Source organism: Zalophus californianus, chromosome 1 (assembly GCF_009762305.2).
Source record: "Zalophus californianus isolate mZalCal1 chromosome 1, mZalCal1.pri.v2, whole genome shotgun sequence".
NCBI classification, from domain to species: domain Eukaryota; kingdom Metazoa; phylum Chordata; class Mammalia; order Carnivora; family Otariidae; genus Zalophus; species Zalophus californianus.
This window is the reverse complement of record NC_045595.1, coordinates 177,838,276-177,865,727: the sequence shown is the minus strand read 5'-3', so window position 1 is coordinate 177,865,727 and position 27,452 is coordinate 177,838,276. Positions and strand designations below refer to the sequence as shown.

Sequence of the window (27,452 nt, the reverse complement as noted above, 5' to 3'; positions counted from 1 at the left end):
TATCTCAGTGGGTTGTGTCTGACTCTTGATTTCAGCTCAGGTTGTCAGATCAAGCCTATGGTTGGGCTCAACGCTGGGCATGGAGCCTCCTTAAGATTCTCCCTCTGTTTCTTCCCATGCTTGTGCTCTCTAAATCAATCAATCAAGCAATCAATCAAATCTTAAAAAAAAAAAAAAGTTGGTCTCTTATAAAAATACTCTCACTGAAATACCCAGAATAATGTTTAGGCAAGTATCTGGACACCCTATGATCCAGTCAAGTTGACACAAAATTAACCATCACAGACACCCAAATTAACACAACTCTCTTTCCTAGGATCATACTTTCTGATCTTTTTTCTCCTACATTTTTCCTCTGGAACTGAAGCTTGCTTCTATTTGTCAGGATGAAATTACATTCTGCTCTATGCATATATGGTCAAAGTTCAAAAGACAATAGACCTCATTTTCCAGAATCACTCTGACTCACACTTGTTACCCTGTATAATTGTTGACATTCAGCCTTCACTTTTTGAAGTGTTCTGCTTTGAAGAAAAAATTATATAATCATTCTAGTCAATAACTGAGTCCATAAATGTGATGGTGAAAATCAAAAAATTACTGAAGTACAATTTAATCTTTTATTAAAGTATTTTTTCCTACTGATTAAAAAAGTATGATGAATATGTGTCATATGTCGTCAAATTTTTCCCCCCTTGGGTTATTTCACACTGAAATTTTTTTTACCATACTGTGTAAAGAATCCCTATTTGCAACCGGTATATTACTGTTGATTACCAAGAATGTACTTTATTGCTTAAAGTATTGAAAAAGAATGTATTTAAAATCTTTAAATAATTTATACAGGATCCTAGTTTACTGTTCAATATATGACAAATCTGAATAATATTTTCCTGAAGTAACCTAAAAGTAACCTGAAAGTTACACTGTTGATAGATACTTATTTAATTGGTTCAAAATCAGAGAGTGGGTATAACCCCGGAGTGGTTCAGTTTTTCTATCACGCTAAGGGAAGGGCGAAAATAATCATGACTATCTGGAGCATTCAGAGCCTATTTTGCTTATTGTTGAGGATGTAGACATAAGAGCAGGAGGCAGTTCCATGTTGACAGGAATTCCGTGTTGTGTTGGCCACACAATGCCAGGACTAGCAAAGTCTCATAAAGCAACGAGCATGTTTACATTGTCTCTTTTTTTAAGTTTTAATTTTCCATTTCTTCTATGAAATAGGTGTCTCTGTGTTGATTAAACAGTATTAAACCTGGCACGAAAGCCATAAATATTAATGTCTTAATTTTTGAATCCTCTTTCACCAAGGATGATTTCATTGTTAAATGGAAATAAAAAAATATGTAACAATTATGTTGCAGTATATATAACAAAAAGTTAACTTTTAGTAATATTCTATATAATTATTTTAAATTATTTGCTAACTGTACTTTAGAGCAAACAACATGTGCTAAGTGCTGCATTACTGCATTTTCAAAAAAGATTCTGCATAATGCGTATGAGACAGTAGTTGATCCTGAGTTTTTTGAGGATTCTTTATTGTGAGTCCTGGTATTCCTGCAACAGAAGAGTGTTGTTATTCAAATGTACATGAATGTGTTCGGTCCATAATAATAGTATTCATAGCCATCTATAAATAGTTGAAAAACAATTGTATGGAATGTTTGATATTCATCTGAACCACATTTTGCAATTTCAGTTTTATATTCAGATTTCAGAAATAATACAACAGTGGGGTTCATAAGATATTCAGATATTTTTGTTAGCTTTCCATAGACAGGATGGTGGCTTCTTAAAATTGTATACTGTTACATCAAATCTTAGAAATCCCTTGTAAATGTACACAATAATAAGATAAAGCCTGAACATACACCATGATGTACAATTATTAAATATATATACGTATGTGTATTTAGTGACCTTTCTTAATATTCCTTTTCATTTCTTTTCTAGATACACCATCAGTTAAGATTATACCATCTACTCCTTTTCCACAAGAAGGACAGCCATTAATTTTGACTTGTGAATCCAAAGGAAAACCACTGTAAGTGATTTAATGAGCACTAAAGTTTTTCACTTTTTCTCCTATCTTGCTTCTATTTCAGGCTTTAACTGAAGAAATCCACTGTTTTTGTCTTTTCTTGGTGGGCAAAGTGATCTTTAGAACAGAAATCCCCTGAACCATGTCTTCATTAAGTATCTGTGGAAGGCTGGTCTTTTTCGTTGTCATCTAGTGAAGTTTCTGGGAAGGTTTCCAGCTGTGATTTTTTTTTTTCCTTCTTTTTCTAGTAAGAAGATATTTCAACCTGAAAGGAAAGTGGGCTTAATCAGGCACTGTTTACATCATGAGACTGATAGATGTTACACATTGCTGAACTTAGTTCTCCGATGAAAATCTTTGAAAATATTGAAGCATCCTCAAAATATCCCCAAGTTTTAAAAGTTAAATGGGAAATCATTTTTGTAAGAAGGGAAATCACATCTACATTTCTAATGTAGGCCCTATGATACATAATTTGTGAATGTGAGATGTTTCAACATTTTCAATTGTAAAGTGATTTCATTATTAGAATATATAGGTTCTAACATCGCTTCGACTTTAAATGTTACTTTTGACATTCATGTTTATAAACAAACTGACTCATAGAAAATCTATTTTTATACAAAATTCAAGAGTAGATTACCCAGATATGCATTACTCAAAGACTATTTGACAGCAATCTGATCTTTCTAATATAGTAACAGTCTAGGTTGAGCTGAAAGTCATTTATTTGATTTTTTTAAAAGCTTCCAGTTGATTTGCAATTTGTTTAAATTTTAATAGGAGACATTTAAATGTTTTCCGTGTAAAACGATATAGGATAGTTTCTGTGCCAATCAAATTAAGTTACTAAAAAGTTATTTCTAAGAGTTTCTTTTATTTAAGTATAGATTTCTTATTACTACATGAGGAATTTTTCTAAAAGAATATGAAGGCAGAAGCCTGAAATTTCAACTTCCTCAATTGTATATTATAATTTTAACACACTAAGTGAATTCACACTTTATCAAAGTTTTGATATTTTAAAACTGTTCTCTTCCAGTATTATTTTCTAAAGATGCAAACACACTGATTTAATGAACATTCAGTAAATTAATCCATTATTTTACTTTATCTTTTAGGAAACATTTAAGGCATTTTAGACTTTGAAAGGAACAAACCTTTTCATAGTAGCTTTACTACATATATTCTGTGCGATTCACTTTCCTAGTTCTTACTTTCTGATAAGCTTAAACTGCTTATAGAAAACGTTTTTCAACTGCTGTATGCTGCGTGTGACAGTACATTTCGCTATTACAGCTTCAGTAAGAGCTTTTGGCTATAAGTTCAGTACTCTTAACTAGAGAAAGAAGTGTAATAGACTCTAGTCAGCTGTAAGTATAAAATCCTAATTTCTTTAGTCCTGATTCTGTGTATCTAACAAAAGAATTTCTTTCCTAACTTTTCTTTCCATCTCCACTCCTGTTCTTTCACATATTATTTCCCAAGTCAGTCTGTTGCTCCCCCCCCCCCCCTTTGCTTCAGGTTCTGTTGTTGTTTTGTTTGTTTGCTTTTTGCTTTCTTCCTCCTCGTAATCTCAGAAGTCAGCATCTGGAGCTGTGAAGGAAGGATCAGGGCGAGGGCATAGCAAGGGAGTTTTGCTTTTCACTTTTCTTCATTGATCTGCCCGAAAGTACTTATGTGTACATTTGGAATATGTGTACAACTTATACAATTAGATGAGGATGGGAAATATAGTATTAGAATGCTTGGAAATAAATATACCCCTATTCAAATAGTATCCAATTGCCTGTCAATGACCTACTCTTTGGTTTCATATCTACTCCCAACAGCAGCAACAGTGTTTTTGTTTTGTTTTGTTTTTTAAAGATTTTATTTATGAGAGAGAGAGAGAGAATGAGCAGGGGGGAGAAGAAGAAGCAGATTCCTCCCTGAGCAGGGAGCCTGACGTGGGGCTCGATCCCAGGACCCTGGGATTATGACCTGAACAGAAGGCGATGCTCAACTGACTAAGCTACCCAGGCACCCCCAGAAACGGCATTTAATTTATGTGAAAAATTATTTTCTGAGGTCTAGGTAATTAGATCTTTAGGTAGTCCATTTTCCTCAGTTCAAAGGTGGTTGAATAGATGTGTCTTATTGTGGGTCTCTGTTTCACCTACCTAGAAATAAGCCTGGATGTGTGATACTCCTCTGTACTGCAGATGAAAGAAAAGTACAGTAGCCTCTCGTTTATTTATTTCACTTAAGAATACAAAGATTTTGGATGTTTAGGAAATAGAAAATGTTACCTTTGTCAGAGGATCCTGACTAATATCACTTTGGAAATAAAGGAAATAAGAAAGACTCCTTGTTTTATGGCAAAGAAAACTAAAGCTGTTCAACAACGTTCACCAAATCTCCAAATTCATCCAGGTTTAAAATGGATGACTCAGGATTTACCCTCAGTTCAATCATTACCCTAAACTTACATTCTTTTAGCTATTTTCAGCTACTTCGATTGCTGAGTCTAAATTGTCACTTATGTTAGCCAAAGTAACTTTTGAAAAACTGGGGTAATGTTTAGCAATGAAGATGAACCCCTAGAGCCTGAAGGTGAAGAACTGGCTAGTCTCAAGAAATATTTTACTGTTGCCATCCTCTTTCATCAGGACTTTTTTTTTTTTAGACTTATGGCCTTTCTGGAAATTTGCCAAATTCCTAACAAAGTGACCATTTCTAGCAGGAGGTTATAACCATGTAAAAAAAACCCTAATTAGTATAATATCTTCTGACGATTACCTTATAAACTCCATTAGGGTTAAAACGGTCATTTTCTTCTGTCTTTATCCTTGTAGTTCCCAGTGTTATATTCTGTATGCCACTGTCTACGAATAAATGTGTATTAACTGATTCTCTTGTATACTCACTCGCAATTCCTTTTCATCATTTTCTTTCCTTGTAGATTGCCAGGACATTTACGTTAGAGAAATAGCCAACTTCTTGGATTCCTCCCTGCCTTTAGACCACTGTTTCTCTTCTGTTCTTCCTAATCATCTTTATAACCACCCTTCTGCGTCTTCAAAGTAACTATCATTTCTAGTAAATGAAAGCATTAACCTCTTTAAAGACAGTGTAATTCCTAGCCTCTCTTTAGTTTTATTCTGTCTCCAACAGTGCCAGATGAGGCAGACAGGACAAAAAAACAAGCGAAGACCAAAAGAAATCATTGGATTTTTCCAGAAGGAAATCTTACTGATCACAAAGAAAACAGTCTCACTAGAGCAAAGAGAACAGAAGGCAAATTGAAATGGATTAATCAGGGAATTAGTAGGTGGTGGGAAAGTAAAGAAAATGGAAAGACCACCCATTTCAGAAAATGAATCATGAAAAGTGGAAAGGAATGAGAAAAGAAGTGTGTGCCAAAAAGAAGTTTTTTTAAAAAAAAATAATAGAGCCATTGTCTATATTTTAAGACAGGATCGAAAAAGCCTAAAGAATAGGAGTGAAAATGAATTATGTGATATCACATATACCCAGTGGGCAGGTTCAAATTGCCTGTCTTACCTTCGTAATCACGGTCAAAGTTCTGCTCTGTTACTTTGCAACTATTACACCTGATTCCCCATTTTGTTATTTTGAAACCACTGAGAGGCAGCACCGTGGCTGAGCTTCCTCCGGGCTATCCAAACACTTAATTTCTACCATCTTTCCCATTTGCCTGATCCTCCTTGAAGGAGCAGGTGAAAATCAGAACTGGATAATGGATGTATGATTCCTTTTCATTTCGTATCTTTAATCCATGATCAGATCTTCATTGTTTCTTAAAAAGTATTTGCCTGATACAAAATTTCCTGAGGAATGAATTATTCGCAGTTACTAGGCATATTGATAGTAGTCAAAATAACACCACTGCTTTTATATAAATCATAAACTGATGGCACAGTTCAACTTGTACTGAGACTCCTGCTCCTAACCTGCCCTCCTGTATGCTAATGTTGTTTTCCTTGTTCTAAATGCGAGGGCCCCAGTGACTGTTAAGGAACAATCATGCCTTATTTGCCTGCTTTGGACTGAAGCCTTTTGCTATTTTCCAGTGGAACAGCTGCGTAACTTGGGCCAGGACCAAACCGTGCACTTGACATTACTATAGAGGCATTGTATCCTTTCCTTAAAAGAGAGATTACTGTACATGTCTGCCTATTGTTTTAATTTTAGTTTAAAGTGAGGACAGAGCTAATGCCAACCACTTTTCTTTCACGTCCCCAGAGTTTTTGCAACCTTCTTCTTTTTTTGGCTGAATTCCCAGACAGCTCTCAGGCAGCAACATTCTCCATTTATAGAAGTAGAGAGAGAAAAAAGCTGTGATGTTACATTAAAGTCATGACCTTAAAAGGTGTGGGGTTGCCCGCTCATGCTAGAGCTAAAGAATCATCATTCATTTTAATCAAATGTTTAATGCTTTGTAAATCTACTTCAGAAAAGCTATGGGATATTTTCAGTCAAATAAATGTGGATTTGGCATTTAATCTATAAAATAAAATAATGATAGGTCTTGATAAACTCTGTGTATCCAGCATGATGTTTATGTTTTACTTACTATTTTACCTCTGGTAACCACAGTTTTTCTCATGTCTTGGCATAAATCTAGTATAGCACATAATTGCCTAGCACATAACATGCCCTGTTCTGTACAAGAAGAAAGATTTTAATCTTTAGGAAGACAGATCACATACTATATAACAACTAGTGAGGTGTTTTAGAGGAACAATTATGCATCCACTTTCAAAATGATGAAGAATTTAAGAAGAAATCTGATAAGAACATATTGATATATTTGATACATTTTCCTGTTAACATAAGAGAGAATAAAAAATGAAATGCAAATTAAGGCAAAACAGTTTTACTATATCTAGTCCATTTTCTCAGCCTAAGACGACCTTTTTACAAAGCACAGGTTATTTACTAATTGTCATACTATCTAATCAGAGCCAGAAGAAATGACAAAATAAAGCAGGAGTTAAAGAAGACAAGTTATCGGGCGCCTGGGTGGCTCAGATGGTTAAGCGTCTGCCTTCGGTTCAGGTCATGATCCCAGAGTCCTGGAATCGAGTCCCGCATCGGGCTCCCTGCTCCTTGGGAGCCTGCTTCTCCCTCTGCCTCTCTCTCGCTCTCTCTCTCTGTGTCTCTCATGAATAAATAAATAAAATCTTTAAAAAAAAAAAAAAAGAAGGCAAGTTATCATCCATAATGAAATGTTTTAGGCCAAAACAGCACAGATGTGAATTTTGAAAAAAGAACACTGATCTACAATACTAGAAATATTGGTCATATCATTTGACCTAATGAATAATAGATGTTAATTACACAATAGCTATTTCTCTCCTGCCATCTATGTTATAGAAAGTCATCTAATTAATCATCAAGGTCTGTGCTTCTGTTCAGGTATAATTCCTATGCTGTCATGCTCTGGGGCACTAAGAGTTGTGTGACACATTAGAAAGAAAAATACAAAACTAGGTTTGAATTATAAATCTGTGGCTATCTGTGGCCTGAGTGGACTTGAGCAAGTCACTTAACTACCTGAACTGTTTTACTTTTAATTAATTAACTATACTTTTTAGAGCAGTTGTAGGTTCATAGTGAAACTGGGTAGAAAATACAGAGTTCCCATATACCCCCATCACCACACATGCACAACACCCCCCACTATGGACAGCCCACACAACAGTGGTTCCTTTATTACAAAGCATGAACCTACATGGACTCGTTGTTCTTACCACAAAGTCTACAGTTTACATTGGCGTTCACTCTCGTATACCAACTCTTTTTTATTCTTTAAAAAAAATAAAATCTAGTGAACAAACTGTTTTAAAGATTAATGACAATGTATATGAAATTTCTGCCTCCAAGTAATTTCATAGTAAATAATAACCATGAGGATGATGATAAATTATAATTTTGTCAAAGAGTTACATACAGTATATCTCACCAAGTTTTAAACTTGGGAGTCTTCATTATACATTTAATACATACGCTAATATTGGACTGCTATGGCAATTCTGGAAACTGAGTTATCATCTCAAATTTCTTCCATGGCTCTGAAATTCAAGGTTCCAAGCAGAATGAACACAGAATTGTCTGTGACGTTACAAAGCATGTTTGAACAGCAAAGATATCTGTGCTAAAGTCATGGCAAAACTGATTGAACAACATGGCTATTTTAGTTGAGGTTACATAGTAATAATGAGGTGCTAGAAGAGAGGCAGATGCATGAACCCCTGTCAGGGACAAAAATAGTGATAAATGGGAAACTGGAAAATCCTGAGCCACAGGAACAGCACCTTCATAGTGTTAAGGTAGACAAGTTTTAGAATAATTGGAAAGCACTGTAAGGGGAGGGGAATGAGTTTTGGTCCCACAAACCTGGACAAGGCTACACTCTAGAGTAGTTCTGCTGGGATGAAAGAGACTAACAAGTTAGAAAATTTTGGCAGAAAGCCAAAGCAAGGAGATCTAAAAACTTTACACAACCAAAACTGAGTGAAAGGCATGACTCATGGATGGTTGACAATCCAGGGTCTGTATGTGTAAGACCTCATTTTGATATAGTTTCTCAAATTTTGTTATGCTTATTATCTTATTTAAACCACATAACTATCTTGTTGGAAAAGGCTTATAGACTCATAATCATTTCTAGCTTGTAAATGAGGAAAATAAATCTTGAGGTTTTATGACCTTTTCCAATCATCCAGGTGATGAGTGGTAGAATTGAGATTACAAAGATGCTTTAAAAAATTTATGGGGTGCCTAGGTGGTACAGTCAGTTAAGTGTCTGACTCTTGGTTTCGGCTCAGGTCATGATCTCAAGGTAGCAAGACTGAGCCCTTTATCAGGCACTGCACTCAGTGCGAATTCTCTCTCTCCCTCTGCCCCTCTCCCCACTCTAAAAATAAATAAATAAATCTTTGTAAAAAATTTTAAAAATAAAAATAAATAACATTTTAACAACACTGATGGTTATGTTTTCTTATTTACCCAGTGTTTTCAGTTCTCCCATTTTATTGGTTTTTCGCAATAACCCATTGAAGTTGGCAGGAATGAGAGAGTTCTCACAAACCACTAGGAAAGCCTATATTTCAATCAAATATGTAAAAAAAAGTAATTTATAAAACAATTACCACTTATGTAAGCCCAAACCTGTTAGCATATCTAAATATCTAAAGAGTTTCTAAATATATCTAAATAATTTCTGACTAGATTTTATGATTAATTGTATAATTATTTTATTGTTACTTATATATATTTTTAAAGATTTTATTTATTTATTTGAGAGCAGAGAGAGAGAGAGAGCATAAGCAGGGGGAGCAGCAAGCAGAGGGAGAGAGAGAAGCAGGCTCCCAGCAGAGCAGGGAACCCGTTGTGGGACTCAATCCCAGGACCCTGGGATCATGACCTGAACCACAGGCAGACACTTAACCAACTGAGCCACCCAAGTGCCCACATATATTTTGTTTTAAAAAGCAGATTATATCCTTAATTTTATGTATCTTTAAGATGATTAAGACTGCAGGTTCCAACTACAAGGCCATACCAATGCAAATGTAAAACCAATGCAGTGAAATATAACGTGAAGCCTTAGAGGGTATAAGCAGGAAGTTAAAAAGAAAACATTCCTCAAAATTATGTGGTTTTTATTAAGTATTATGCTTAAGATATCACCAAAATAATTAGTGGAATAAACATAATGAGGGTCCATACCATTTAGATACTCTCAAAATGTCAGTCCTTGGTATAAAAAAGGTTACAGGACATTTAGATTGCTTTTTGTGTTTTTTGTTTGTTTTTTGGGGTTTGTGTGTGTGTGTGTGTGTGTGTGTGTGTGTGTGTGTGTGTGTGTTTGCTTATGTTCCAATATCTAGAAGATGCAAAATTGTCTTAATTAATTAAAAGTTAAAGACAATAGAGCCAGTTTCTAGTGCCATGTTTTTAAAGGTATCATATTGGGAAATTAGTTCTAAGTTTTCATAATTAAAAATATATATATCTATGTGTTGTCTTTCCCATATGAATTTCTTTTCTGAGGCCCATATGGTCTTTTGCTTCCACCTCATGGCTTCAAAATTTAATCACACATTGACTCTGGAAACACACAAGTGGTTATCTTGGAAATGAGACCGAATATATTTGTTTTGTTTTTGAAACAAGAAGCTGACTCTCGGTAATCTCCTCTGCTGTTATTTAGACTGGGCATCTGTGGTGTGTTGGGCACTCAATCATTTTCAATTAAATGTTCCTATGTCTTGCAAAAGTCCCATAAGAGCTTGCAGAACCACAATTATAGATCCATAGAGGAAATGTACTTCTTGAACATTTCTAGGTAAGCAGTTTTCTTACAACAAAAAGCCAATTATTTTGAGGGATTATGTAAATGTTCAGTGGGAAAGTCTAACACAAAAATGTCTCAGTATGTTTAAGACACCATTGTGGAATGATGCTGTCTTATATGTTGACGAGATTTTCAAGATGTGGACTTTTGGACTCATGGGTTTAAAAATTGTTTTTTTATGTATTTATGAGATTACACTCTGGCATTTTACTCTTTATTTAAAGATATATAAACATTGCATGCATGTTTATATAAAAACGAGTCATCAACAAATGGTAATTGTAGGAATATTGTAGAAACAAAAATCACTCTTAACATTAAAAAAAGCTAAATACTATACCTCATCCTTAATTAAAGAAAATGTTAACCCTTTGTTCAACAAGTGCCATTCAATAACGTTTGTCTTTTATCCTTGCAATTTTTTTCTGTAATTTGTATCATAATGTTAGAGCTAACATCCATCCCTCTGGTGGTCATCAGTCAACTGAGAAGTAGATTATTCTATGCCTGTGTTAAACATTTTAACTATGACTTTTGTGTAATATATGAAGGAAACAAAATGTGGAAACCAAAATTAATTCAGAATCACTGTAGATATTTGGTAGTATTTCAATTAATGGTGAAGCAGATTTTTTTTTTTAACTCAGCTAAGTATCCAGGCCATTCAAAATATTCACACTTGAGAAACATAAACCTTTAGCAATACTTTTCAGTTGTGGTGAATTCATTCTTAGAACTCTTCTTCAAAGGTGTCTCTGCCATTCACCTGATTTTATATATATATATATATGTATCCTTGAGAGACTATAGGCCAAAGACTATTAGAGTAACAAGGGCATCTTTGAGACAACAAATCCAAGAACACAGAAAAATATCAGCTTTCTCCTTTTGAGGGAAATGTAGAATAATAAATATCTCTCTCCTTTGAAAAGAAAAGTCATTCTATAAAGGATGCTAAGAAGCAGTCTATATGTAATTTTTATGAACCAAAATTCAATACAAGAAATGTCCTTAATATGTAATGATCAGTTAGATTCTAAATTAATGTCAAATATTCATAAAACAAATAGAATTTCTATATGCTAATTAGTTCATGGGTTTTCATTATGTTTTGGTTTTATAAAATCTATCTTCCGTGAAGATAAGTGCTCACTCACATATGTGATTTGTATGGTAGAACTCTTTTATTTTATTTATTTATTATCTAATCGAAGCATAGGTGACATACAACATTATTTTCAGGTGTACGACATAGTGATTGGACATTTATATACATTATGAAATGCTCACCACAAAAAGTGTACTTACCATCTATCACCATGAAAAGTTATTATAATATTATTGACAGTACTTCCTATACCATACTTTACATTCCTTTACTGTTTTATTTTATAACTGGAAATTTGTACCTCTTAATCCCCTTCACCTATTTTGCCACCCCCCTACACCTTTCCCCTCTGACAACCACCAATTTGTTCTCTTTATTTATGGGTCTGTTTCTGTTTTGTTTGTTCTGGATTTCGGATTTCCCATATAAGTGGAATCATATGGTATTTGTCTTTCTCTGTCTTATTTCACTTAGCATAATACCCTCCGGGTCCATCCATGTTGTTGTAAATGGCAAGATTTCCTTCTTTTTATGGCTGAGTAATATTCAAGTGTGTGTGTATGTCTGTATATCTTCTTTATCCAGTTATTTATTGATAGATGCTTAGGTTGCTTTCATGTCTTGGCTATTGTAAATAATGCTGCAATTAATATGGGGCACATACATCTTTTCGAATTAGTGTTGTTGTTGTTGTTGTTTTTTCCAGGTAAATACCCAGGAGTGGAATTGCTGGGTCATATTGTATTTCTATTTTTAATTTTTTGAGTAACCTCCATACTATTTTCTATATGCCTGCACCAATTTATATTCCCACCAATAGCACATGAGGGTTCCCTTTTCACCACTTTCTCGCCAACACTTGTTATTTCTTGTCTTTGTGATAATAGTCATTGTAACGGGTGTGAAGTGGTATCTCACTGTGGTTTTGATTTGGAGTTCCATGATGATTAGTGATATTGAACACTTTTTCATGTATCCAGTGGCCATCTGGATGTCTTCTTTGGAAAAAATGTTAGTCCCACTGCCCATTTTTAATGTTTGATTTGGTGTTGAATTGTTTGAGTTTGTCATATATTTTGGATATTAATCCATTATTAGATGTAACATTTGCAAATATCTTCTCTCCCATTCAGTAGGTTGTCTTTTTGTTTTAATGGTTTCCTTTTGCTGTACAGAAGCTTTGTAGTTTGATGTAGACCTAATAGTTTGTGTTTTTGCTTTTGTTTCCCTTGTCTGAGGAGAGAGATTTTATATGTATCTATCTATGATATATAGTGCTAAGACTGGTGTCTAAGAGTTTGCTACCTGTTTTCTTTTAGTTTTATGGCTTCAGGTCTTTCATTTAGGTAGGTATTTAATCTATTTTGATTTTATTTTTGTATATGGTAGGAGAAAATAATACAGTTTCATTCTTTTGCATGTAGCTGTCCAGTTTTCCCAGCACCATTTATTAAAAGACTATCTTTTCCCCATTGGGCATTCTCTCCTCCTTTGTCATAGATTAACTGACCATGTAAGCATGGTTTATTTCTAGGCTCCTTATTCTGTTCTATTTATCTATGTGTCTGTTTTTGTGCCAGTACTGTATTGTTTTGTTTATTATATTTTTGTAGGGTAGTTTCCAATCTGAGAATGTGATACCTCCAGGCTTGTTCTTCTTTCTCAAGATTGCTTTGGATTATTGGGGTTTTTTTGTGGTTCCATACAAATTTTAGGATTATTTGTTCTAGTTCTGTGAAAAATGCTATTGGTATTTTGATTATGACTACATTGAATCTATAGATTACTTTGGGTAATATGGACATTTTAACAGTATTAGTTATTTCAATCCATGAGCATGGATCTTTTCCACTTATTTGTATCATCTTCAATTTCTTTTATCAATGTCTTAAGGTTTTCAGAGTGTAGGTCTTTTACCTCTTTAGTTAAACTTATACTTAGGTTTTTTATTCTTTTTGATGCAATTATAAATGGGATTGTTTTCTTAATTCATATTTCTGTTAGTTCATTATTGGTGTATATAAATGACAGATTTATGCATAATAATTTTGTATTCTGCAACTTTAGTGAATTCATTTATTAGTTTTAATAGTTTTTTGGTAGAGTTTTTAGGGTTTTCTGTATATCATGTCATGTATCATGTCATCTGCAATAGTAAAACTAAGAAAATTCTTATTCCTCTGAAAACCATATAAAGACATTTATTTGCATTACACAGGTTTTTTTCAATGTGGAGTGTATATTGATTCACTTTTTCAGATATAACCTCAATTATACAGAAGCCCCTAAACTTCAAAGTTTGAAAAAATTTAAATGGCAAACAAGGCCCCCAATTGTAGAAAATATGAACATTCACAGTGGTCTCCAATTAGAATAGGAAGAATCTGCCAGTAATTACTGATGGCTTTATAGCCCAACTCTTGCAAATTCAGAGTACCAGAAATATTTGGGATGCTTCAAGCAAAGACGAAAGAAGAGGAGAAAAATAGGAGAAAAGAACAACAACCATTGTGACTTGTGACAAGCAAATGTCTCTGAAATGGCATTCTTTTTTTTTTTTAAAGATTTATTTATTTATTTATTTATTTGAGAGAGAGAATGAGATAGAGAGAGAGCATGAGAGGGGAGAGGGTCAGAGGGAGAAGCAGACTCCCTGCTGAGCAGGGAGCCCGATGTGGGACTCGATCCCGGGACTCCAGGATCATGACCTGAGCCAAAGGCAGTCGCTTAACCAACTGAGCCACCCAGGCACCCGAGAAATGGCATTCTTTGATGAACTCATCACTAGCACTCAAGATTACAAGTACAGGGATGAACACAGTGAGCGGGGTTCTTGTCTCATGGAGTCGAAGAATGAATCTTGTGGACAAAAGAGAGTGAGTAAAGCAATAGAATTTTATTAAGCAAGAGTACAAAAAAACCTCTCAGATGTGAGAGGGGTCCTGACTGGGTTGCCAATGAAGGCTTTTTATCTCTGGCCTTTTATTAGGACTTTACCAAGAAACTTGCTGGTGGTTAAGTCAGTACTGTGGAACTAGACATGAGGCATATACATTGTGTGCGAGTCTTTGCTTATTCTGACATCTATGATCTAATCAGGATAGAAGTCCTTTAGATGTGTAGGTCTGGTTAATCTTTATATATAGTTAACTTCTCCTTTGAGGCCTGATAATGTTTTTGGTGGATATTTTATATTTTCTGTGGTTACAGTGTAATTTTTTTTTTTACAGTGTAATTATCAGAAAAACATTTTAGCCCTAGCAGTTGAGACAGGAGTTCTGATTTTTCTTCCTTATTTCTATTTTTGTTCTGTCACAGTGTCTGTATAGCTGAAATACCCTCAGAGCCTAGTTGGGGCCCTTATTCTTTCCCTATCTAAAGTCTCATCCTTTCCATATTCAAAGTGCCCATATAAAAGCAAGATTAAAAATATAATAGCTTTGCAGTGCAAGGACAAAAAGACCTATAGGCCATAGGAACTCTCACTGTGGGTCAGTGTTTTTCACATTGCCGGCTGTGGCTAATTAATGAGTCCTAAGATCGATTATCAAATTCTTTTTAAAAGCCAAAAATAAAATATAAAATAATAGAATTGGAAAGGAAAATATAGAGAAGTATAGAAGAAATATAAAGAAAATGTCACAGTGCATTACAAAGAGCAAGCTTTTATTTCCTGTATGGGTTTGTGCATTGTGTAAGGTTATAAAATGTGTCTTTCTATAGATCACACCTCAAAAGGTTTGAAAATCATTGCATTAACACCAACTGTGGTGAAGCTGAAGTCTTAATCACTTCAGTCCCTCTAAAACCATCAGTATACAAATACATATGTTGAGACTAAAGAGATCTGAGCTCCCAAAAAATAATCAAGTGCCACTAAGAATGTTATGTTAAATAATGCAGATAAGCTTGATCTTTTGAGAAGGATTTCATTCAAATGATCAAAATATACTTTCAAATTTTTAAGTCTCAAATTTCAGTTATCTTCAGCATTGATTTATATGGAGCATTTAGTTCCCCACCTATCAGATAAATGATGTGCATTTTACTTTACTAAGTTTTAATACCAGAAAAGAAACAAGTCATAGAGCAGAAGCAGTTCTATAGTAGTGATACAGTGTTTAACATAAATATTCATAAATATGAGATCTTATAGATAAATGAGCATTATTTTATAGTAGTATAAGTAATGGATTATAAAGTAACTCTTATATGGGATATAGGACCACATCATGGTAATGTGCCCTTGAACTTAAAGGTTTTCAGGCATCTGACTGATTAAGATGCTTATAGATACATTTTATATGGCATCAAATTTGTCCTTATAATGTACATAGATTGATAAACTGGCAGATTCTGAAAAATTTAGACTCAGAAATTCTTGATTTAAAGAAAATTAAAAATGTTCCAAAGTCTAGCTTAGTTAAAGGAAGTTTTCAGAAGTGACTAAATTTCACATAAGTTGAAAATATTTTCTTGAGCATGATCATTTTTAAATATATCATAGATATTTTAAGCTTACTGTATATACACAGAGGAACTTATTACTGCTTAGGTGAGGGAATGGATGTTTACTCAAGATTTCTTGATCTTTTAACCAGGAATTAATACTTTTTATTTACCAAAGAAAAGTTAAGTAAAGATAAAGCATGGGTAATTGTTTTGCTTTCACACAAAGCCCTTGAGAGATTATCTTAAGCATTTGTCACAATTTTGAATATTTTTCCTTCAGTGCTAAAATCTGTCAGTCCTTCAGGATCATAGCAATCTTATCTTTTCTAGGGATAATCTTTTATTTGTTGTCCCATAAATTGGCTGGAATTATACAGTTTGCCGTATGACTACATTGTTTCTTAAAAGTGTTAAAATAATCATCAATGAACACCATCTTTTCAGTAAAAAGTGGTCCAGGATTTCACAGGCACTCTCAAAAAGGCGATTATTTTCAAGTCTTCTAAAGAGCACTTACCTCTTGCATATAGGTTATTTTCTGCTTCAACTACAAGCTTCTAAACTTGTAGGCAAGAAGTACCTTAAAAAAACAGAATCAAGTAGCATATGCTCAGAGGAATCAGGATAGAAGGAGTCCTTTTCTTATTTGCTATTGAGGTTTTAAATCTAATGATGAACTTAACACTGATGTTATTGTCCCAACTAAATCTAATCTTTAATGTAATGAGACTTCTACTTGACACCACACTAGTGTAATAGTTGATTTCAGTTTACATGAGTGAGTAGATAGAATCAAAATCAGAGTGTCAACTTACAATTTAATGGAATAAGTAGGCTTGAATTCTCCACTTCAAACTGACTTCATTTATTACCACATTAAACACCTTTGACCCTATCAGACAGAAATACTTATGGTGATATTTGAGTTAGGGGCTTTCACTGTTGAGCCTTTAAATAGGAATCATTAAGATTCTCAAACTACATGCAGAAAGAAAATGACAATAACACAGTTCATTGCTTTACATGAAAAGAATTTTGCAAGTATGGGAAATGTCATATCTATGCTGAGGAAAGACTAACCTATCCTGAGCAAAACACCTGATTGAAGAGCATGTCCTGAAATGACGAAACACAAAAGGGCATGGAGGCCAGTGAGGAAAAGAGGCTAAGGAACCATTCTACTCTTTTTTTTTTTTCTCATACAAAACACCCAAAGACATACTTATTAAATGAGTCAGTACAAATAACTGCAACAGGCTAGAAATAGAAGGGGAGACAAATCTTTTAAGAATTCCTTCATCTGGGTAATTTCTTCAAGCTCCTTCTTCTTTTTTTCTCTTTACTTACTGTACTATTTTAGCCTTAAATATTTGAAATGTTAGGGCAGAGCCAACTTAACAAATGATGATATTAGCTGGATTGATATATAAATTTTGCAAAAATACATATTTTAAATATTATGTTGAAGAGTTTCAGAAGGCAGAAATGTGTAGATCTAATCATATATTCTAAATAATGTTTCTGATGATACATGAGACATATTTCCACAGATCAGAAAAATAAACAAACTTACAAACTTTTTTAATACATGAAATGTTCAAACATAGTAATAATATTTACTTTGGCTTTAAAATTGGTTTTCTCAAAAAAATAAATAAAATAAAATTGTTTTTCTCATTGCTCTTCATGCTTATTCTTGCATGATGACTTCAAGAACTGTTTTTTTAATTTTATTTATTTATTTATTTGACAGAGAGAGACACAGCGAGAGAGGGAACACAAGCAGGGGGAGCGGGAGAGGGAGAAGCAGGTTTCCTGTGGAGCAGGGAGCCTGATGCGGGGCTCGATCCCAGGATCCTGGGATCATGACCTGAGCCAAAGGCAGCTGCTTAACCAACTGAGCCACCCAGGCGCCCCAAGAACAGTGTTTAAACAAATAAGCTATTTACCCTCTCCTTATTTTTTTCTTTACCTTGTTTTGATGTTCTGATAAAGACAAAGAGAAGACAGAAAAGTTCTGTTCATCAGGGCTGAGAATTAACCAGATAATCACAATGATGGCAAAAAAAAAAAAAAAAAAAAATCTTGATTGCATTTAAGACTGGTTAAAGAGGGGTCCCTGGGTGGCTCAGCTGGTTAAGCGTCCACCTCTTGGTTTTGGCTCAGGTCATGATCTTGCAGTTGTGGGATCGAGCCCCACGTCAGGCTCTGTGCTCAGTGTGGAGTCTGCTTCAGATTCTCTGTCCCTTTCCCTCTCACTCTCTCTCTCTCTTTCTCTCAAATAAATAAAATAAAATAAAATAAAATAAAATAAAATAAAATAATAAAAATCTGTTAAAGAAAGAACTAAAGGTAGAGGGGAATTGAAGAATGAAAGTAAATGATGGGTTTATTAGGATTGGAAGCTTTGATGTATAATAGAACAGTGTATTGAGAAGATGGGAGGTTATGATTGAAAATATTGAAATTTCTTAGCTTTATAATAGTGAGGTAATGATGACGACAAAGTTTGGTGTGTGATCATGACTGAGGGGAGACCAACAAAATAATTACTGAGTATGGGGGAATCAAGGAGCTGAGAGGTCAAGGTATTGGGTTCGAGATGTAAATGTTTAAGTCAGTGAATTTTTGAAGAGCTTCTTTCTTTTCATATGATATTATTCTCTTTTGCCTTCTCTCAGCCCTCTTGGACTTCATTTTCTCTCTTTTCTTATCCTTTAAATGAAAATATCCCACAATATCCAGTAATCTATCCTTTTGTTTTCCATCTGGAGCTTGGACACTTGCTTGACTCTAATATCTCTCTAAAAGAATCCACTTCTGCCCTCAGCCCTGACTTCTAATTTCTAATTTCCTTATTGCTGAAGAAAGATGTATTTCTTGATTTTCTTCTAGCTCTTGAACTTAGCATGTCCCAAAGTAAAATCATCAATTTCCCCTGCCTGCTATATCTCAATTTTTTAAAGTGTGATTTGTATTTTGTTTGTACATTTATTTGTTTATTTGGTTGGTTGGTTGGTGGTATGTTGGTTTTGCATTTATTTTTTCTTATTTAGGACTGAGGTTGTTCCTATTATACAGACTGGGCAGCATAACGAGAATAGGTCCTCTCTCTTCATTAAGGCCATATATGTTCTGGCTCCAAAAATTGTATTTACTTTCCCAAGATCTATCCTAGTACCTTCTTTTGTTCTCTGCTTTCCTTTATTACTCCAACTTTATGTAGGACCCTGGCTTTCTCTCTTAAGAACTCTGTAGATGGTCTCTTTATTGAACTTCCTTTTTCAGATATTTCACATTACTACACTTAAAGGAAACTCTGAACAAGAATACTCACTTCTTAAAAGACTTAGCAAAGTATATTTGTTTTTCCTAAATGTCTGGATATTTTAGCCTGGAATAAACCCAAGGCCAGGTTTGAGTTCCAGGTTAAAAAATGTACATGTTGGGGCGCCTGGGTGGCTCAGTTGGTTAAGCGACTGCCTTCAGCTCAGGTCATGATCCTGGAGTCCCGGGATCGAGTCCCACATCGGGCTCCCTGCTCGGCGGGGAGCCTGCTTCTCCCTCTGACCCTCTTCCCTCTCGTGCTCTCTGTCTCTCATTCTCTCTCTCTCTCAAATAAATAAATAAAATCTTAAAAAAAAAAAAAAAATGTACATGTTTTTTGATTTTTGATTTTTGGGTTTTTTCCTCATGTTGGTACCCCAAATCTTTCCATTTCTTTGCTTTTGTTCATGGTTGTCTTTATGACCAGAATGTTCCCTACCACATTTAATTCTCTCTTCCATTAAATGACATCATCAGTCTTTTGGTAACACTAAAATAACACTTTGCATCTTCAGCTTTTTGTCTTATAAACTGTCTTGGACTAAGTTCCTTATGAGCATATTTGGTCCTGTTAGAACTTACATCCCAACTCTGTTATCCTACCATGAGTCATTAACTTTGCCCTTTCTAATTTATTATCTTAGCTAATCACAATATTACCTGTTATTAACGCTGTTCTCTTTTCCTGGTACTTGCTATATTTAAATTCATCTTTTCAACAATATGGCTTCCTGAGGGCAAGCATCCTACCCAGGGTTCTGACTTTTCTTGGGTTGGCATCATCCATCTCTACCACTCAAAGTCCTACCACAATTGAAGATATTAATCAAGAATTATACCTTTCATAAAGCCGGTTCTAATGTCCCTAATATAGGTATAGTGAATCTTTATGTTTTATAGCTCATTTATGCCATTTACCATGCCCTGCAAGTGTTATGGTTGATGACATACCTTATATAAACTACAAAAATGTGATATCACAGAGAGAAGATGTTTATTTTCCTCATATCCCTTATAATTTCTGGTTCAAAAACTTGCACACATTTGTTTATTGATAGATGTTAGATAATAATTGTATAAACTTATGAAGTACCTAGTCAAGAGTACATAGGCATTCTTTAACAAACAATAAAAATCTTCATTGAGCTCTTATCTGTCTTGAGATTACAAGTGTAAGAATGGAACATTTTCTGCTAATTAAACTCATCAAAACTCATTGAGGACTATATAAATGTTTCTGAAGTTTTGTTTTCCTTTGAGCAAAACCATATCTATAAAGACAGATACATAAATGTTTCATTGATTATGTTTTTAAATGAACTTAACTGTGATAAGTAAAATATTCAAAGTTAACTTGGGTAATAGTAAAAGTTACCTGATGTTTTAAGAATTGCTTCCATAAAAAGTATGTAATCCATATTTCAAATAAAAGGAAAGAAAATTTCATCACAATAAAGTTGCACAACAATTAGATTTGAGGAAAAATCGCAGCTTGATGAACTCTCCAAGGTCCTAGATCAACATTTTATTTTATTTTTTTAAAAGACTTTATTTATTTATTTGAGAGAGAGAGAATGAGAGAGAGCACATGAGAGGGGTTAGGGTCAGAGGGAGAAGCAGACTCCCTGCCGAGCAGGGAGCCTGATGCGGGACTCGATCCAGGGACTCCAGGATCATGACCTGAGCCGAAAGCAGTTGCTTAACCAACTGAGCCACCCACGCACCCTAGATCAACATTTTATTATAATTAAGAATTTGATTTGAAATATATGTAGACTGTTATTTACACAACTATTTTCAGAAACCTCTCATGTGATCATCATTAACAAAATAACCTATTGTGTATCTTTACATTTGAAGTGGTCAATGTAATAAGTAGTTCCACAAGTAATCTCTTTATTTTTTCCTGTGTAGCAGTCACACCTTTGCTTCCAACAGAGACTCCTTACAAAATTATATTTTGAATTGGTTGCATTGCTTTAAGAAAGGCTACTCCTTGAACTTGCTTTGTATTTATATTTTAGATTTTAAGAAAAGGAGCAAACAATACCAGCTTCTAATATTTTTTTTCTTCTACCTCATTTCGTTGGCAGTTGGGGCTGTGGCTTATGGATGCAATTTCAGTCCACCCAATGAAGAGTGGCTGAGGCTAGATTCTCTCAGATCCTTCTTCCCAGAACCCAATAAATTTAAAATTTTCTACTTGAACTGAATGTCAAACTCACTTGTCAATTTGAATTTAATTTCTCTCCCTCTGCTTTTCTAAAAATTTGATAGCATGAACACAGTTTCATACATAAACTCTTCAGTATAATTTCTTCAGTAAAATTATGCTTAAAGCAGAAAAATGGATCGAGATGTTTATGTAATTTCTACCACCTTCTTCCACTGTAGAGTGAAACCATCACAGGAAATAGAGGAGCATTGGGCTTAGAAATCTCCCTAGTATTAAATCTTCAATCCACATCTATCACCTGGGAATTTCTAAACTGAAATAAAGGCAGTAGTCATCTTCATGTGCCATACAATTATAAGTACCTAAGGCACCAAGTCATTAGCTATAAGTTCCTGCTTTGTCTTGTATGAAAGAAATGTAAGATACGTGTATTTGCAAATTTCTTTCTTTTTTTCTTTGAGCCAGAACAAGGTGTTAACTTTAATGCTATTACAGCAACTTATTATTTTTCTTTCATTTAGGAAAAGTAAGTTTCATTTTCATAAGACTAATTTTAATGTTAGAGCCCAACATATACTGTGCTTGTGAAGGAAAATGTACTGCAGAACTCCAATGGGATATAGCCATTTCTCAAATGGAAAAGGAAGATACTGGAGAGTGCATCCATTCCAACGTTTGGAAGACCTTTTACTCGTGTTTACTTCTGCAAGGACCCCAGACCTCTTTTTCAGGAGATCTGCATTATGACACTTACTTTTCTGTAACTGAACTGCTTATTCTTTATTCTTCTTCTCAAGCATGAGCCTAAAAGGGAATGAGAGAGAAGAAGGCAAAGCAAGATTCCATTGCCATCAATACCTAGGGAGTATGGATCCCATATATAGTTGGAAGAATTAGAGGGACTGTTCCTATGGTAAAACTTTATAGAATAAGTGCCCCAAAGACCAAACAAAGAGTTTCAGGGGAAATAAGTAATCAGGTTTGTAGCCAGCTCAAGATAGTAAATAGACTGCTAGCCTGAGGGAGTTGTGGCAATTCCTTCTAAAACTAATTTATAAATAAGGAGTTGTTAAATATGTCAGAGAATCTCTCATTAGATATATATATAAAAGAAAATACGAAGCTAATAAAAATTTTTCTAAAAATCTGTTAAGGTAAAACAATTCCACCAAGACCTTAGAATTCAAGACAATAAATGTACAAGTATGTTTGATTTCTTCTTTCACTTTTATTTTTTGTTGTTGTTTTCTGTCACCTTGTGAAGAAATAGCCGCAAAATGTCATTAGGTGCATAAGGAAAAAAAATCTTTTTTAGCCCTATAGATTTGGTAGACAGAAACATAAATCAAATGTTATCTCATATGGAAGATTTCCACATTCTAATTATTTGGGCTTTTAAAGGGGAAACTAGATTGACTACATGAATGTTCTCACTATAGAGTTATATAGTGTTATCTCATGCCTGATGCTGTGTCAGTATCCTGTTACGCCTTGGGTCTAGCTCCCACTCTTCTTCAGCCTTATCACATAGAAACTATAGACTGGAACCACTTTTTAAATGATCACCTTTGGTTGCCTGAACAGCAGGGAAGATTGTTATTCATTTGCCGCAAGAAACTCAATCATTTCTGGGTTCCAATTAGAGAAAGCCTAGGGGCCCTCTTTATTAAGATGAAACAAATTGTATCAAGACTTGCTAAACCGCTTAATATTTTTATGGTGATATTAAGAAGCTTGAATATTTTAAGTACTAATTGGAATATGTGTAGGGTATTTTTAATTAATGTATAAACTCTAACCTGCATTTCATTAAAATTGCATCTTATGGTGCTTTTTTTGCCACCTTAAAGATTTACCATACAAAGTAGGATCAGGAATCCTGCAATGTTCAGTATCAGCAGTGACTTACACTGTTATAATCTCCACTTAACCATTTCTGCAGATGTTTTTTTCATTATTTCCTAAAAGAGAGAAATATTTTTTTAGAAAACATTTTTTTAAAACAGACTGGCAACTTAAATAATTTATCTAGATCTTTATCTTCATTTCTGTATACACGATTTAAAATTATATATCTAAATTTACCTATATAATTACAGGGCCATATACTTTAATATGTGACTGAAATCTTATGAACACAAGCAGAGAAAAGTTATGACAGTTTGGATTTGGGCAGGGAGTATAAATTTGAGTGTATGGAAATGCATAGGTATATACATATAATTACATCTGTGTATGTTTAAAAATTCTGACTTATACATTAAGAAGGTATTGCCTCTTAATGAAATACTTCTGTTGAGTAGTATTTTAAGGATGAATCTTTTACAATTCAAGTTATCCTTAATATAACTGTTATTTTAATGTTGGTCTTCTGTGGCCTTGTAGAAAGGACACACCTAATATTTCAATTATATGCAGTAAGTCATAGTGTTGCCTCTTCAAAAGATATTCAGGATGTGCAACTTTCAAGATTATCCAGGCTATCAGTTTTAACAGAAGAATTAGTAGATTCAAAGACCAGCTAGCTGATGTGAGGTACGTGAAGCAAGTTGAGAAATATTAATGGTTTATATTTTATTAAAGATACTATGAGAATGAGTTGTATATAATTGAAAGATATAAATTATTATATTTTCCAATAGTTTTGGATAGCTAGTTTGTCTCTCTTTTTCCCCATAAAATGCCCTTTCAGAGGTTTCATGGGTACAGTCCTGATTGTCTTTTTGTTCTCTCCCCAAGTGTTTCACTACTTAAACTAAATGATTCTTTCATCACATTGCTGATCTGCTTGTTTTGATCTATTTCCTGTATTTTTTATTATTTGGTCCAAAACTTTTATCACTTCTCCAAATTTTTTTTCAGAAAAACATGTATTCTTGGCTAAAATTAACAAGTCAGGAAACAATAGATGTTGGCGGGGATGCGGAGAAAGGGGAACCCTCCTACACTGTTGGTGGGAATGCAAGCTGGTGCAACCACTCTGGAAAACAGTATGGATGTTCCTCAAAAAGTTGAAAATTGAGCTACCATACAATCCAGCAATTGCATTACTGTGTATTTACCCCAAAGATACAAATGTAGGGATCCAAAGGGGTGTGTGCACCCTGATGTTTATAGCAGCAATGTCCACAATAGCCAAACTGTGGAAAGAGCCAAGATGTCCATCGAGAGATGAATGGATAAAGATGTGGTATATATATACAATGGAATATTATGCAGCCATCAAAAGGAATGAGATCTTGCCATTTGCAATGACATGGATGGAACTAGAGGGTATTATGCTAAGCAAAATAAGTCAGAGAAAGACATGTATCATATGATCTCACTGATACGAGGACTTCTTAATCTCCAGAAACAGAGGATTGCTGGTGGTGGGGTGTTGGAGGGATGGGGAGCCTGGGTGATAGACACTGGGAGGGTATGTGCTATGGTGAGCGCTGTGAATTGTGTAAGACTGATGAATCACAGACCTGTACCTCCAAAACAAATAATATATTGTATGTTTATATATATATATATATATAGTAAGAAGGGAAAAATGAAGGGGGGGAATCGGAGGGGGAGATGAACCATGAGAGACTATGGACTCTGAAAAACAAACTGAGGGTTCTAGAGGGGAGTGGGTTGGGGGGATGCATTAGCCTGGTGATGGGTATTAAAGAGGGCATGTATTGAATGGAGCACTGGGTGTTATATGCAAACAATGAATCATGGAACACTACATCAAAAACTAATGATGTATGGTGATTAACATAACATAGTCAAATAAAATTAAAAAAAGAATTTTATCAGAAGTATTCTTGTGAGAAATATAGGAAATATTAGTAACATATCTAAGATAACTACCATTATTAACCCATGGTGGTAGGTACTATTAACTATTCCTATAATTTATAATTACAAAAGTATGTAAAATGTTTGAAGACAGATGTCCATGGTTCATTTATCCTTTCTTCCCTACAAACAGGTTTTGAGATGGGAATTCTTTGCAAGAATTAAATTAAAAGAGAACTATCAGTTTCTATAAGTTCATAAAACTTATTTTTTAGATTCCACATATAAGTATGATCATACAGTATTTGTCTTTTCCTGTCTCACTGTTTCACTTAACCTAATGCCCTCAAGGTCCAACCATGTTGTCTTAAATAGCAGGTTTTCCTTTTTTCGATGGCTGAATCATATTGCATTATATTTGGAATATATTTTCTTTACCCATTCATCCATTGATGGATATTTAGTTTCTTTCCATGTGTTGGCTATTATAAACAAGGCTGCTGTGAACATGGGATGCAGATATCTTTTTTGAGATAGTGATTTTGTTTCCTTTGGATATTTACCCAAAAGTGGAATTGCTGGATCAGGTGGTAATTCTATTTTTAATATTCTGAGGAACATCCATACTATTTTCCATACTTGATCCACCAATTTATATTTCTACCCACATTGTGTAAGGGCTCCCTCTTCTCCACCTCTTCCCTAACACTTGTTATTTCTATACTTTTTTACGATAGGCATTCTAACAGGTATGAGGTGATAGCACATTATGGTTTTGATTTGCATTTATCCAGTGATGAGTGATGTTGAACATTTTTTCATGTAATTGTTAGCCACTTGCATGTCTTCTTTGGAGGAATGTTTATTCAATTCCATTGCAAATTTTTTAATTATTTTTTGCTACTCAGTTGTACAAGTTCTTTATGAATTTTGGATATTTACCCATTTAGCAGATATAAGATTTGGAAATATTTTCCACCTATTCTTTAAATTGCCTTTTCATTTTGTTAATGGTTTCTATTCTGTGCAGAAGCTTTTTAAATTTATTTTTTATTTTATTCTATTTTTATTTTGTTTATTTTTTTCATAATCTCATTTTTTAAGTTTTTATTTAAATTCTAGTTACTTAACATTCAGTGTTATATTAGTTTCAGGTGTACAGTATAGTGATTCAACACTTCCATACAATACCGGGTGCTCATCACAGCAAGTACACTCCTTACTCCCCATTGCCTATTTCATCCATCACCCCCCCACCTCTCCTTTAGTAACATCAGTTTACTCTCTATAGTTGAGTCTATTTCTTGATTTGCTTCCCTCTCTCTTTTTTTCCCCTTTGTTCATTTGTTTTGTTTTCTAAATTCCACATATAAGTGAAATCAAATGGTGTCCATCTTCCTATGACTGATTTATTTTGCTTAACATAATACTCTCTAACTCTATCCATGTCATTGCAAATGGCAAGATTTCATTCTTTGTATGGCTGAGTAGTATTCCATTGTATATGTACATCACCTCTTCTTTATCCATTCATCAATCAATGGACACTTGGGCTGTTTCCATAATTTAGCTATTGTAGATAATGCTGCTATAGACGTAGGGGTACATGTGCAAATGCTTTTTAGTTTGACATAGTCCCAGTTGTTCAGGACTTAATTTCAAGCTTTAATCCATTTTGATCTGATTTTTGTGTAAGATAGAGATTCAGGATCCAGTTTCATTCTTTTGCATGTGACTGTCTCGTGTTCCCAGCACTTATTGAAGAGACTGCCTTTTCTCCATTATGTATTCTTGCCACCTTTATAAAAAATTAATTGGTTATATATGTATGTGTTTATTTCTGGGCCCTCTACTTTTTTCAATTGATCTATATGTCTGTATTTATGCCAATATCATATTTTAATGACTATAGCTTTGTAATATAGTTTGAAATCAGGAAATGTGATGCCTCTAGCTTTTTTCTTGTTTTTTAAGATTGCTTTCCTGTTCAGGGTTTGTCATGGTTCCATAAAAATTCTAGGATTGTTCTATTTCTGTTAAAGATGCCATTGCAATTTTGATAGGGATTGCTTTGAATGTGTAAATCACTTTGCTAGTATGGACATTTAATCTTAATTGTTCCAATCAATGAGTATGTATGTGTTCTCTTTAATTTTTTTCATCAATGTCATAGTTTTTAGTGTATGGATTTTTCATC

The 27,452-nt window shown here is 34.2% G+C and overlaps 1 protein-coding gene across 6 annotated transcripts in view; it reads left to right on the top strand.

Annotated features, from left to right (window-relative positions):
• CADM2 (cell adhesion molecule 2) overlaps positions 1-27,452 on the top strand; it is a 1,065,941-nt gene that overhangs the window by 945,246 nt on the left and 93,243 nt on the right. For all 6 annotated transcript variants that reach the window (XM_027585367.2, XM_027585371.2, XM_027585369.2 and 3 more), the window contains one exon: positions 1,963-2,053. In XM_027585367.2, coding sequence (XP_027441168.1) covers positions 1,963-2,053 — 91 coding nt within the window. The remainder of the gene's footprint in view (positions 1-1,962; positions 2,054-27,452) is intronic.